At 36.0% G+C, this 14,559-nt stretch overlaps 1 protein-coding gene across 1 annotated transcript in view; it reads left to right on the top strand.

The window, feature by feature from the left end:
* The first annotated feature begins 1,906 nt into the window (after positions 1-1,906).
* Positions 1,907-14,559, top strand: part of LOC110441637 (single-minded homolog 2-like) — a 69,364-nt gene continuing 56,711 nt past the window's right edge. Inside the window, exons 1-2 of the mRNA XM_021484834.1 lie at positions 1,907-3,243; positions 12,894-13,078. Coding sequence (XP_021340509.1) covers positions 12,904-13,078 — 175 coding nt within the window. The 5' untranslated portion in view covers positions 1,907-3,243; positions 12,894-12,903. The remainder of the gene's footprint in view (positions 3,244-12,893; positions 13,079-14,559) is intronic.

Raw genomic sequence — 14,559 nt, 5'->3', positions numbered from 1 at the left:
ATAGCTTACCTCATCACTTAATTTGGTTTCTCGTTGTTTGGTTATATACTGTACATTATATACCTTACCTCATCACTTAATTTGGTTACTCGTTGTTTGAGTTATATACTGTACATTATAAAATAGCTTTGTTTGCTGGTTGTTTTGAGATTATAGACGATACTAAAAACGTTCTTAATCCTTGTCGCCGAATTGCCCAGTCATATCATGAAACTTTTTTTCAAAATGGACATAAAATTATTGTTTTTATTTATGACTGCTACCAAAATCCATTCCGCGCCTGAATTTCTGTATATTTGCTGGTCTCGGATTATAAAACGTGAGTAATTTACATATATTTACCAGTCTTAGAAACTGGATTCCATTGCGGGTTTCTATGAATTTGGGCTTTCCTTTGACGATTCCCAATCAACGAGGATGGAGGATAATCTATGTTACAGAATAAGGAATTTAGCTGAAAGTTGATGATGTTTAGATCCGTCGACGACGTTACTTTAGTATAGATTAAACACTGAAAACAAGCATTTATCTTTTAATGCGTTTTTTAATCCAAAATTACTTAAGATGTTGTCCGAGAACCAGTGTTAGTTTTTTATGACTGCTTGTAGCTAAAAACAACCGCTGTTGTCCCGTACGATCTTAGCTGTCTTACAATTGATATTCGCTCTATACACAATACACAAATATGTCAATGCCAGATAATTTGTGGAGAAGAGTTTTCATATTGATCTGAGTAATACATACAGTTTAAGCATATGTTAAGTGTAGGAATCAAGTTATAATCCATAGATGTAAGTGTATGCACACTCGGCACGGGAGTATACCGAACCCCGTGTCACGGGCTGGAGTACTATTGACGAAACCCGACATCGCGCTAACTAGGAACAAAGAAGCCCCGCCATTTGTCAGGTCCAATCCACCATCAGCTGTGGCCAGATATTGCCCTCAAATGTTTACTTTTCGGTGTGAAATTTACAAAACAGCAAAACGTGGAAATTTAAAAACTACGATGGTCGCGTGCCAAAGACATTTCCCTAACCGAGAAAACCGCAACGAGGAATTGGATCATACTGAAAATTACAATAAATGAATATGACACAATTTATCAAATTTAAGTTGTTTTGTATCATCACGAGACTTGTGACAAACCCTGAAATATAAAATTTATGTAATGTGTCATTTGTTAATGACAATAATACATTTAGGACGCCTAATTAATGAGTGTAGTTACTGACGGTAATCCGGTCGGACGCTCGCTACCCCTGCCATCTGCGGAACCTTATGACTGAGATCTCTCTCATTGAGGGAACATCAACTCTCCAGCCCCTACACATGATGTGACGGGGTCAACCTCGGCCCTTTGTCGTCCCCTTCAGCTCCTTCAGACCGACAAAGAATCGTAATGGCCCTGTTAAAACGCCATTGTTCATCCATGAGAGATGCCCCTCCTCACCCCCATCTCGAGTCTGCGAGGGGGACACGAGCAGGCATTATAACAGTGAAACAGAGTTGAAGAATTCGGCAGTATGGGGAAGTGGTTGGTGAATGATGAACACCACGCTGTATTGTCACAGGACTACTGGCCTTTCAGACAGTGTAATCGCGTGTAGGCAAGTGCAATGCAGCAATGCATCCTAGTAGTTTAATTCACAATAAAACAGAAATATAGTGGACTGCATCATACCCAAGTAATTACAGTAATAACCGTCAAAACAGGCCTCGACACATATCATACAATAATTATTACCCGAGATTTGAGTTTAAATACTGACGTCACCTTCCTTGCCGTACTCGATCAGACCAGGTTATGGTGTATCTAATCCAACTATCCCTTTACAGTTTGTAAAAGGTATAAATTCCAAAACTGATATCTCCAAGAGCAGTTAAAGAAAACATCATTTCCCTTTTTATTATATAAAGAATACAATGTACGAAGATAGATAAAATGAGAATAATTTATCTATAGAAACGATTGCATCACATTGTGCCCTGCCCGCTCGGCCTGTTAATCACTCACTTTATGTGTGGGCTTGTGATTTAACTAGTGTTATTCGTGCCAATATTTCTCACCAAATAGGTGTTATACCTGTCCACATAAAGTGGGAAAAAAAATCTTGTCACTTACATTATTTCTACTAACCAGTGACTAAAAGAGTGTATACCTGATGTTTTTTTCCAAATCCAGAAATCGCGGTACATAATCGACAGTAATTGTTTCACAAATACACGACAAATATCACTCAATTGGCATTTTCATCGATAAAATCCTCTTTAGAAATAATTGGCCAATCAAAATACTCCTTTGTAGTAATTGGCCAATCAAAATCCACATTATCCGTTCTCGGCAGTCCTGATAGACCGTTAACATTTGCATATTGCAATTTCATTTGTCCTTCGCTTCGAGTGGGAGTAAACAAATGTGAATAGAACACGAGGAGTGTTCCGTCAAACACTACACCGTGTCGTGTCAATTTAGTAAGAAAAATATATCTGAAGTTTGTGTGAAATTTTCTAGGTGATTACACACATATGGCGTTTACTAGTGATATCGTATAGACGTGTACTACAATCGTTATCAGTATATTGTCACACTGTGTACGTAGTGGCACTCGCCTGGTTCCCTACATACGGCTAGTCCTTCCAAAATAGTCATCGTCTCTACTTAGTGGCCACACTCTGTGGAAACATATATCTCAACTCAAAAGGGCACACGTAATCCGTCTTCACGCCGACCTCTTGGAGGAAAACAACAGTGAAACTTACACGAGTGTCAGTCAGTCCTACACTAGACGGATACCTGCACGAGTCACAATCTGCCGTTCTACTGATTGTGGACAAGATTTTCACAGCTTTTATACCGAATCGCAATAATCGACATCTCACATCGGCCCGTGTCTGCTCGCCCATCCAAGATCGTGCTTAATCAAGCAAATTTAAGTTTTTCGTCGAATGGAGCTGGGCCCGTGTTTGCCTCACGAGATGGAGTGCTCTTGAATGTACAGTAAGAATAACAGACGAACGTGATATCGTATACATTTGGAACCGCCGTCTAATCACATCGGTCTCAGTTCGTGATATTCACACGGAATTTCAACACGGGAAAACTTTTCCTATATCCCTCAAAACTTTGCTGGTCATTGTATGAGATTAACAAAGTTCTTCCTATCTAGGAAAAACTAAGGGATCAGTTGAGCGAAGGATACGGCACGTTCTGCGGACGGAACAACAACATGATTAGCAACGGTAAGTTGGATTCTACACTTCCAGGTTAGTCCGGATTACTTGTCGCATACCTAACAGGTGCTTTCTCCCAGCAGCCGTGTTTTCACACGGGCACTTAACTTAAATTCAATAAGATAGATTAAAACTTACTTGGTTAATCTGCAATATCCGTACTTATTTTTGTCTATAAAACGGGACATGTAGTACATTTTTATGTTTATTTAGTGTGAATTTGATAAATCATCTTTAAAGTAAACATAAACATGACACATTTAACACCCGTTAACTTCTGAAGTATACTTATGCTTTAGTGGGTTTTAGGTCTAGTTTAACGTCTAATTTCAGAATTCATGAACACTTGATAAACTATAATAAATGTTTAAATATAAAATAAACCACAACAGTGACCGTTCATGTGTAGTAATATGTAAATAACCTTTATTTATTATTTAGAGTCCATTTAATAAGCCCATTCAAACAATGATGGTATGTATCCACTTAACGCTGGTTATAGGACGGGAGAATCATTTTACAATTTCATATGTTTTGTATGACTTTTGTTGTAATTCATGTTGTAATAATTGAATAAAATATTGTTTAAAATAAATTTAAAACTCAATGAACCTCCCACCGTCGACGAATGGTTGTATGTCTCGGCGCGAGACTTATCCTCTGAAACCTGAGACGACAATATCAGATTGTTTGTAGAATTAATTACTGCAGTAAACCAGTCTGACATTTTCAGGATATAGGGGATCACACAACACTAATTATGTAACGTTACTAGTTGATCGTATGTTAGAAGGAGTATTTCAGATAATTGATATGCTAAAACGAAATTTCTACAGATCCATGTATCACGATTTCTGTGTTTATACATGTAGTAAATTAGGATTAGGTCCAGTGCTATGTCCGAACTATACTACATCATCTGGGACACTTTAACTTTCTTTTAAAGTATCTTTTAAATTTATTGCAATTTATTCTATATTCTAGCAATTTTCAAACAATGCATATTTGATTATTTACCTCAAATCAAGAAATGGCATTTCTGCAAACTTTCTCAGCTTCAACCAATGACATGATTATGTTGGTTTACAAGATACAAGAGTTTTTTTTTTATTTATTTAACGTCGCATTTTAAAACAATAAACATTAGCACTGTAGTACTATTCTTGAGACAAACATTGGATTGGTATGTTTTACACAACTTCCAAGTTGTAGTATTATTTTTTTCCTACCGTAAAGTTCTCAGAGTAATCAGAAGATTATTTTTAATAGTAATTAACACTTTACAGAAAATAATATTCAGTACAGATCTTTTCATGATAACCTAAAAAACAGAACATTTAACTAGTTATAACTTTTATTTCGATATTTTAAATTATTATATTTTCACCTTTAATATGATACAATATCTCCCACTTTTCTTATGTAGCCTAATTTATAAAAAGTCGTGTTTATTTTGTTTATCTCTTAATATATTTATTCTATTTCCATCTTAGTATGCTTCTTTTACATTTGCATATCTATATAATCACCTGAAGATTATCTCCCATTGGAAGTATCGGGTAATATGTACTACAAAAGTATCACAAACTTCACAGTATAAATATAGAGAATTTTAATAAAGAATCTTATAGTGTAATGGTCAAGTGTGTGATGTACTATGTATTAAATATATCAAAAATGGTTTTAACCACTCTTTTACACGAAGCCCTATACCAGTGCGAGGGCGTGTTTGTGTCCGGAACTGGACATAAGCGGTCAGTGGTGTGTATTAGGAGTGTTTGAGTGGTGTGTATTACGGGTCTGGCATTGTGTCCGACACTGGACAGAAGCGGTCAGTGACGTGTATTACAGGTGGTGTTTTGACAGTGTATGCTGTGTAATTAATAAAGTGTGTATATATCAACCACTTCTCTCCCGGTGTTCGGACGAAACACATAGGTTTACATTAAGTTTGAAAATTGAAATAAAATAATTTTAAGAGAAAATTTTCTTCGAAATAAAAGTAAACACAAAAATATTTTTTTATTCGAGAAAGATTGGTCCATGAATAGCCTCTAATTGAGTCCGGTGATATATGTCCTGTGCACTTGTTTCCGTAATGAGTTAGTTTATAAACCCTTTAGCGGTCGCCTTATCGCCAAACCCCTTGGCGTCTAAGGTAACTTCCTTTGCAAGTTTAAAGTTTCTACGAGTTTTATCTTAATTGTATGAAAATTAAATTGCATTCTGGGGTAAAGTTCCGGTTCGTAACCGTCCAGTAATTTATCTTGTACTCACACCTGATTCTATGTAATATTTGAAATGGCGATTCAAGTCCAGAGAATTGAACAATAATATACCAGTGTTTTCCGCCATAAATACAGTTAAGAGACATACAGTTACATACACGACGCTTTTGGCTATACTGATTGGATTTATTACTACTTAAAGAGATAATTTTAACTTAAAACATTTTTTGTTATCAAATTGAAACAATCTAATCAAGTTTAACAAATGAATCAGAACAACTCATGTAAATAAACATCGATACTGGATTTGTATCGATTACACTAAGCATCATGTATATCATTCGTCAATCGTTATCAATCGAGAATTCCTAAACATATCTGTCACATTTGCCGTTTTTCGCCCGGAATATTGACGGGCTAGAACACAATGACACACGCTAGGGATTCTCTGTATTCTAACACCAGTTTATGTTGCCAAACATTGTGATGTCTATACCGGAGGTATGTCAACCATGTTGGATAGGAAACCCTGGATTGGTGTCAATCTGATGTGGATGTTAGTGAGTGAATGTCGATGACGATCTCTCCACATCTCCCCCGCCTGGGACACCTGCGAAACACACTAGCCACTCAGCCGTACATAGACGTACACATACCATACCTTATTCATAAAACTTAATTATTTTATTTTTCATGGTATTTTTCTTTGGGCGTCCAGCTTGGAGGATAACTAGGAGGGTTTTTCCTGGTTTTCTTTACCGTACAAAAAGGGCTGGCGGGACTATGTGTATCCCTTTCACGTGTAAATAGGTGTCGCTGCGGGCAGTCGCACCTGAGGAATTGCTACAGTACGCAACATACACACACCTGTAACATATCTTGTGAGAAGATTGGGTCACGCGTAAAAAGAAAGTTCGTAAACCTGATGTGTCCATATTACAAGTATATCAATATAGTTTATATATCTAAAACGAATGTCCATGCATAAAGTGATGAGATATGTAATTATGTTTTGATATATTTAAAACTCACACTTCTGTATACAATACTGTTTGTTAAACTTGAAACTCTGTAAAAATTACGACTTCGTATGTTAAACTTACAACTTTGACTGTTAAACCTACACGTCGGTATGCCGAATTAACTTACAACTTTGACTGTTAAACCTACACGTCTGTATGCCGAATTAACTTACAACTTTGACTGTTAAACACACTGACAAATCTCTGTTTCACACATGTCTTTTATAAATGTTGATATTATGTTTTGTAGTTTGTTTATCGTGTGTTGTACAGGACTCCCTGGTATTAGTACTTGGCCTGTGACATACATTTAGGTAGATAACTATGCTCTGTATATAGCACGCACTTCTGGAATTCAGCAATCTGCATTAGCTGATATTATACCTAATCTCAATGACATGGATCAATTTCACAAATTGCATGTATCGATTGAACCTCCGTTGTCCCTCCCACATATGTTTAATGGTCACCAATGATTGTAATGATAATCTTAGTCACCTGTCCAACCAATGTCAATGGTCAGTCTGTAACCAAAATTAAACAAATGAAAATAAATACATAAATAAACGAATACACTTTTTATACATTTTTATATTTTTATTTTTTTTGTAAAACAGACATAAAGATTCAATGGATGAGGTTTGACTTATAACATCATATTTTTAATTACATGTATACATAATTCACAGAATAAAAATCGTTGGTTGAAACTTTTCTATCCAATGTATTCAATATTAAGAGAACTATATATGGAAAGAAACACTTTTTTTTTTATGTAGAAAAATCTATCCTAGATTTGTTACTGAAATCGGAAGACGGTGTTATATTGACCGTCAAACAACTGTAACGGCCAGCAAAATTCCATCCACTACTGGAATCTTGACACTATCTGAATTTAAAAAAATGTTATTATGTAAGGCCTAATGTTATAAATTTAAACAAACGTATCAACTTTACAAACACGTACATTGAAAACAAAACCTGTGCATTTAATAATACATAGGATAATGTATTGTTTTTTACGATGTAAAGGTTATTTATATCATCATTCAGTTTGTCTGTGACTGTAAGCTATACTGTAAATTCGCTTCTCTTTACTTTGTTTTATAAATTAGCTGAAAATTAGATTAATAAATTTCTTTAAGACGAGGTGGTTGTTCTGACGGAATTGGTTTTCTAGCCGAATATATCATTAACTTGTTAAACATGAAATGGAAATACGAACTTAAAGTCTATTTAAAAATAAAAGTTGGATACAAAATACTTGATACCTATATGTTTATATAAGTGTTAATTCAATTCGATGTTTAAAAATAATTTATATAAGGGTATAGATTTTATCATTTTTAAAAAGTATTAAGTATTTTTTTTTTTTTTATATAAGGGTATAGATTTTATTATTTTTTAAAATGTATTAAGTAAATTTAAAAAGAATTTATATAAGGGTATAGATTTTATTATATTTAAAAATGTATTAAGTAATTTTTTATTTAAAACAGTCCAGAAAATTTATTTTTTGTCCTGATGTGAAGCCGATAACTGTTTGCGACTCTTGTGCTAAGAGGAAACTTAGAACACCACTGGCATGATTGTAACATTAACAGATCTATCTCGCAGTAAAATCTCGACATTATTAATATTTAAATGAATCAAAATACGTTTATTTATTTACCTATTGTTGCTTGGACAATTCCTCTCAGATAACAGTTTGGGAACGCACATCCTCCGTCGCTCTGTTTATTATGGAAAAATAACCATTGATGAAATTAATTCCGTTGAGCAGTAAGTAAGATGTGCCTGGAATACCATTATGTACGGGAGCCTACTTATACGGCTACTAGCATATTGAATATGAATGAGTTTGGATGATTTGAAATCAAAATGACGCGTGTCAAAATTGACAATATACGGAATATTTTAATCCACAAACGCACCTGTAACAGTGTTTATATATCGGGTGTATAGACCTGGTCAGAGGTGACGTAATGACGTAACCGTCTACTGAACACAATGGCGAGGTCAATCAGATGCACGGTCAGGTTCTGGCCTCTGACAGTCCGAAATTTCGACCCAGACTCTTGTGTTGGGAATAAGGGTCAATGCCCATGATATTAATGGCAAAACAACACTACTCGTTCCTATAAAATTTATTTTCAACAAATAATAAATAGATCAAATAATAAATAGATCAAATAATAAATAGATCAAATAATTTTAAATGATTTTTTTAACTGGTTAATCTTATGACCGTTGTGCTACTGATAATGGTGACTTCCCTGTTTTACCGTTAATCATGTACATGGTGAATAACATGATGTAGCTACCGCCCTGTTTCGCACTCCTTCCTCAGACTGGTAAACAGCTTCATATATTGAATTGTTTTTATCGGTGTGCTATTTTATGGGAAATATATATCAAATACTCAAATTACATGGGTTGAAAAAAACTAATATTTGCACTAAAGTGTAAAACATATTTGTCTTACAGGCACAAGTTTTTTAATCTCACTTGAGTACAAAAATTGTCATGATGTGGCAGCTTCATATATGAGTAGTTTATTTTCTGAATTGTAAAAAAATGCCTTTCAGTGCCTTTTAGTGGCTTTCAGTGCCTTTTAGTGTCTTTCAGTGCCTTTTAGTGGCTTTCAGTGCCTTTTAGTGGTTTTCAGTGCATTTCAGTGCCTTGTAGTGCTTTTCAATGCCTTGCCTTTTAGAATTTCAAAGCGGCTGGTCATGGTGCCAACCTGCACGAAAGTTTGTGTTTAAAAAAAGTATAAAAATATCTCCCTAAAATTTTGGTAATTCTTTTCGAGATAGACTAAATAGTAATACGAGTTATATTATCTGACAATCGTAGAAATGAGAGGCCGACACTTGCCACACCCAGTCGACCGTGTCCGTCTAATCCCAAGTAATGTCGACTGTATAGGAAGGCAGTGACGGAAAGCCGGGCAGTGACGGAAAGTCCGGGCAGTGACGGAAAGCCGGGCAGTGACGGAAAGCCCGGGCTGTGACGGAAAGCCCGGGCAGTGACGGAAAGCCGGTCAGTGACGGAAAGTCCGGGCAGTGACGGAAAGCCCGGGCTGTGACGAGCACGGGGCCTTTCCCCCTATATTCTCGTCCCTGCCAATCTCAAGTGAGCAATGGCCCCTTGTTGTTGAAACCCTTTAACACCCTCCTCGACATCATTGAATAGCCCTTCAAGTGGATTTAACAGCTAACCTTTCACTTATCCTCTTGATCTTGTATTAAATAAACTTATTCCGGACACCTTGAGGTCGGCGGCGGTCAAGTTTGCTCTGGTCATTCCTGGTGATCTTATAAATAAGAAAAGCTCTAGACAAAATCTATATACCCTGTAACAATACCCGTGTTTACCGATAGCTACAATTCTAAATAGCGCTCATTGTTGGTTAATCAAAAAGTGGCGGGACATCAAAGTGTTTGTTAGGTTTATTGTATACCTACGGTAGACTAAGCCAGTTATCGGTAAATATCGGTAAACAACGTCTACAGTTGAGACACTCTCATCCCTCCGGTCGGAAACCACACAAGGGTATCAGCCCATTGTTTGTATGATCTGAACAACACCTCGCACAATGGAGTATATCTACATCTTAGTTTATCAGAGAAATTTAGCGAGATGGTGCTGAGCTATCGGTAAATATCTTACAGTCAGATTGAATTTGATACCGACACCAATTTTTGGAATTTAAATATTTCCTATTGCGTTAACGTCCTAATGTTAGTGATCGGTTATTTATCCCTTTGTCGTGTTGGTTTGTTACGTGTAAACGTCATACAAGTTTACACACTTCATCCAAATCATATTTCCTTGCTATTCCCCGTAAAAGACAATGACGCTGATACTATATGCACGATAGAACGACGGTTTCCGTGTTTTGGTATTTTCGATTTGGCCCACAATAGCTGGACGGAAACAGCAAATCAGATATTCCCTTCAAGTTCCATTGCTATTTGCATTTAAATCAGTCCATTTACACGCATTGAGCTAAAAAATATAACCATTACGCCATGTTGTTCCCAAGTTGATGCTGTATTAGTTTATTGTTATTTTATATCCGAGACAGTGTATTTGTTTTCAATTAACAGATTTATAAAAAGAAACAAAAAAATTGTTACGAATATGAAATACAAATACCGGGAAATTAGAATCGATAGGTATTGTGCGACTAGACTTAATCCACTCAGGTCGGGGGATGAATATATAATGATATGCAAATGAGGGTAGCTCGCGGAGGGCGCGCGGCGTTTCCAGTCCATTTCCGCGATTCGACACACTTGCTGAGCGTAGAATTTTAAATGAGTTGCCGACGAAGATATCCTGTGAACTCCAAATTGGTTGACACGCATTCTAACGAGTCTAACCGAGAATCCCTCCCCCCACAACACAGTTACGACATCATAGCTTTCCCTCCAATCATCTACAATTTTTCACGGCTAATATTTTCTTAGCTGTTAACCTTCCACAGAGATAATTTTCCTTTTATCCAGGGACACAAAGGTTTTTCAATAAAGGATGAAGTTTTTGACCTTATGACATACAATGTATTTAAATTTATATTATAAATGGATCCAGAAATGATATTAACATAATTAACAGATAGACTATTATTAATGAGATATGCAGGAAACATTAAAACCTACAGATATATTATAATAATTATATAGGGTCTCAGGAAACAGAAAAACCGGAAACAGATATATTGTAATATTTATTTAGGGTCTCAGGAAACAGAAAAACCGGAAACAGATATATTGTAATAATTATAAAGGTCTCTGGTAATTGTCATATGAATTGGCCACGTTGACTTTTCTAGTACGTTATTTACAGTACTGTGACGTAAGTACAGACATTACTGTTGGAACTGTAACTTAGATAAACAGAATAACACACATAATTACAATCATGAGACAATTGTTTTCAAACTTATATATTAACTTCACTTATTGGCTCGGCTGGAAGCGTCCAGGGGTCTAAATGTGGGAGGAAACTGGAGTACCAGGAGTAAACCCATTGCATAGTTATCAAATAAAACTGAGCTCTTAAATATCTATTTGTCGTGAAAAACACGTTTGTATTTATTAAAACATTGTAAGAGCATTGCTTAAGGCTGATTATCTGATTTATTAGTGTATAAATCTTATTGTCTGACGTTTAGAATGAACAGTTAAATTCTTAAGTTAAGCCTTCTTTCTCGCGGCTTCAAAGTTTACTAACAATATTATCTTAGAATTTCTACAAACCCCGATGTCACGTGGCAGTAGCGACACCATACAGTTGTCCGATGGCCCTGGTCCTAGTCACGTGGCAGTAGCGACACCATACAGTTGTCCGATGGCGCCATGGTCCTAGTCACGTGGCAGTAGCGACACCATACAGTTGTCTCGGGAAAGCAATTGATATTCTAGTCAGGACAACACAATTTAAACAAGCGTTTATGAAACGCCGACTTAATAGGAAGAAATCTAAATTACAGATGAACTAGCATCGGCTTGCGAAACTGAAAAACCGGGATGAAGTAACATTGGATTGAAATACCGAAAAAACTGGGATGAACTAACATCGGCTTGTCATACTGCTGTGGGTTTGATGATTAGTTAAATGACACTGAAGGGGATTTTTTTATAAGAAGAGAAGAGCGATTTATTTGTTTTTCTACTAAACTCAACTGTATATTGTAAAAAGTATATTGACTTTTTTGAAATAAAATACGCCAATAAAATAACGCACTCTATATTTCTGCGAAAACGACACTTATGATTATATAAAATATTGTCTTTATTTAATTAAATCAGTGAGAGAAGGAGAAAATAACTGATATAATTGGTACGTAAAACCTGTCGAACGCCATTTAATCCTCTAACTGTCACTGGCACTGTTTGTTCAACAGATATCGGCCTTTTTACCTCTCTAATAAAAAACCCAAATCGGTCTCAAACGGGACGGGATGACTCACGGAAAATACACACCCTTCCGATGGAGATTAAACATTCAAATTATTCATATAAATAGACCCAGCCTTATAACTCATATTCACACTAGTTTGAAATGTGAAAGTATGGGATCTCAAATGTCGTACTCAACTGTTTGTTGAAGAATGTGTTTCAAGTGTAAACAATACTAGATATCGCTCACCAAGAACTATTTTAGTCGAACAATCGGCTGACAGGAGCTGTCCGCTTTTACCTATGTGTTTGTATTCTTTATTGGGGGTCGTTCTATGGGAGTCCCTGATCTACCCTGTGTCTACCCGGTGTCTACCCTGTTATTCCAATGAACACACAGTTTTCTGTCTATAACGTTACAGTGTCTGATCCTTGGGACATTGTCGTCATGTTATTGTGGTCGGGACACTTATGTAGCAGTCAATTTATTTTACCCACAGTTGCCGGAACATGAAGGACAAGTCTAAAACCGCCGCCCGGACCCGGAGGGAGAAGGAAAATGCGGAATTTTATGAGTTGGCGAAGATGTTGCCTCTGCCCTCCGCCATCACAAGTCAGCTGGATAAGGCGTCCATTATACGACTGTCTACAAGCTACCTCAAGATGCGGACAGTGTTCCCCGACGGTAAGTACCCCTTTCTAATACCCATGCATGTGTTCTTTATATACACTTTAAAACTTCGAGGAATACATCAAACCGGAAGTGAACACTGATGCACAACCCAGTTTTTTAACCGGAAGTCGTGTATCATGATGAAACGTGATGAAGTAACTCCATGGATGAGGTGGCTTACATGTGTTTTGGGCGAGCAGTCTAGTTTATAATGTTTTTTGTTATTCATATACACAGCTCGATCATTCAACCAGTAAAGGTATACTTTTTATTATGTTAAGAATCTGTGACCTAAAGATATAACTTTATATGATAATAACCGTAAACAATACCATGCTTCAAACTATTTCTCATGTACAAAAATCCCAGGCAGCAAGAGTTATACCAGCTGGTCATTCAAATTGACCACAACAAGTTGGTACCTAATAAGATAGGGACGACATTTGGCCCCGTCCCACGGCCCAGGGTCGGGCGCCGGTAACATTACAGAATAATACCCTGGACCAGTGGCGCTATCTGTTGTCATAGATGTGAATTAGATAGCCGTGAAATTAGTAGGCGATCACAACTAAGGTTAAAGGTTCCACTATAAAATGATTTTTTCAAACCAAAAGTGTCACTTAGTGGTAATTCACAAAAGTAAAGAAAATGTACCAGACATAGTGGTAATTCATGATGGTAACAACTGGGGGAAGGTTAAATATTAAAAAGAGTATTGTTATAGAATATTATAAAAGTAATGAAAAGCAAACATAACACGCACTCGACACTATTATAAATTATACCATCATGCCAATATTCCTTACAAAACATCGTTATTAGCCAATTGCCTTAATATCTGACAAATCATAATTTCTTATTATGCTTTTTTAGCGATAATAAATTACTACCATGTCTGATCCTTTACTTTACTATCGTAAATTACTACCATGTCTGATCCTTTACTTTACTATCGTAAATTACCACCATGTCTGATCCTTTACTTTACTATTATGAATTACCACCATGTCTGGTCCTTTACTTTACTATTATGAATTACCACCATGTCTGATCCTTTACTTTACTATTAAAAATGACCACCATGTCTGCTCCTTTACTTTACTATTATAAATTACCATCATGTCTGGTCCTTTACTTTACTATTATAAATTACCACCATGTCTGCTCCTTTACTTTACTATTATAAATTACCATCATGTCTGGTCCTTTACTTACTATTATGAATTACCACCATGTCTGATCCTTTACTTTACTATTATAAATTACTACCATGTCTGCTCCTTTACTTTACTATTATAAATTACCGTCATGTCTGCTCCTTTACTTTACTATTATAAATTACCACCATGTCTGATCCTTTACTTTACTATTATAAATTACCATCATGTCTGATCCTTTACTTTACTATTATAAATTACCATCATGTCTGGTCCTTTACTTTACTATTATAAATTACCATCATGTCTGATCCTTTACTTTACTATTATAAATTA

This window comes from Mizuhopecten yessoensis, unplaced genomic scaffold, assembly GCF_002113885.1.
Source record: "Mizuhopecten yessoensis strain PY_sf001 unplaced genomic scaffold, ASM211388v2 scaffold716073, whole genome shotgun sequence".
Lineage (NCBI taxonomy): Eukaryota > Metazoa > Mollusca > Bivalvia > Pectinida > Pectinidae > Mizuhopecten > Mizuhopecten yessoensis.
Note: the sequence above shows the minus strand (reverse complement) of the source record. Positions and strands in the feature narration are given on the sequence as shown.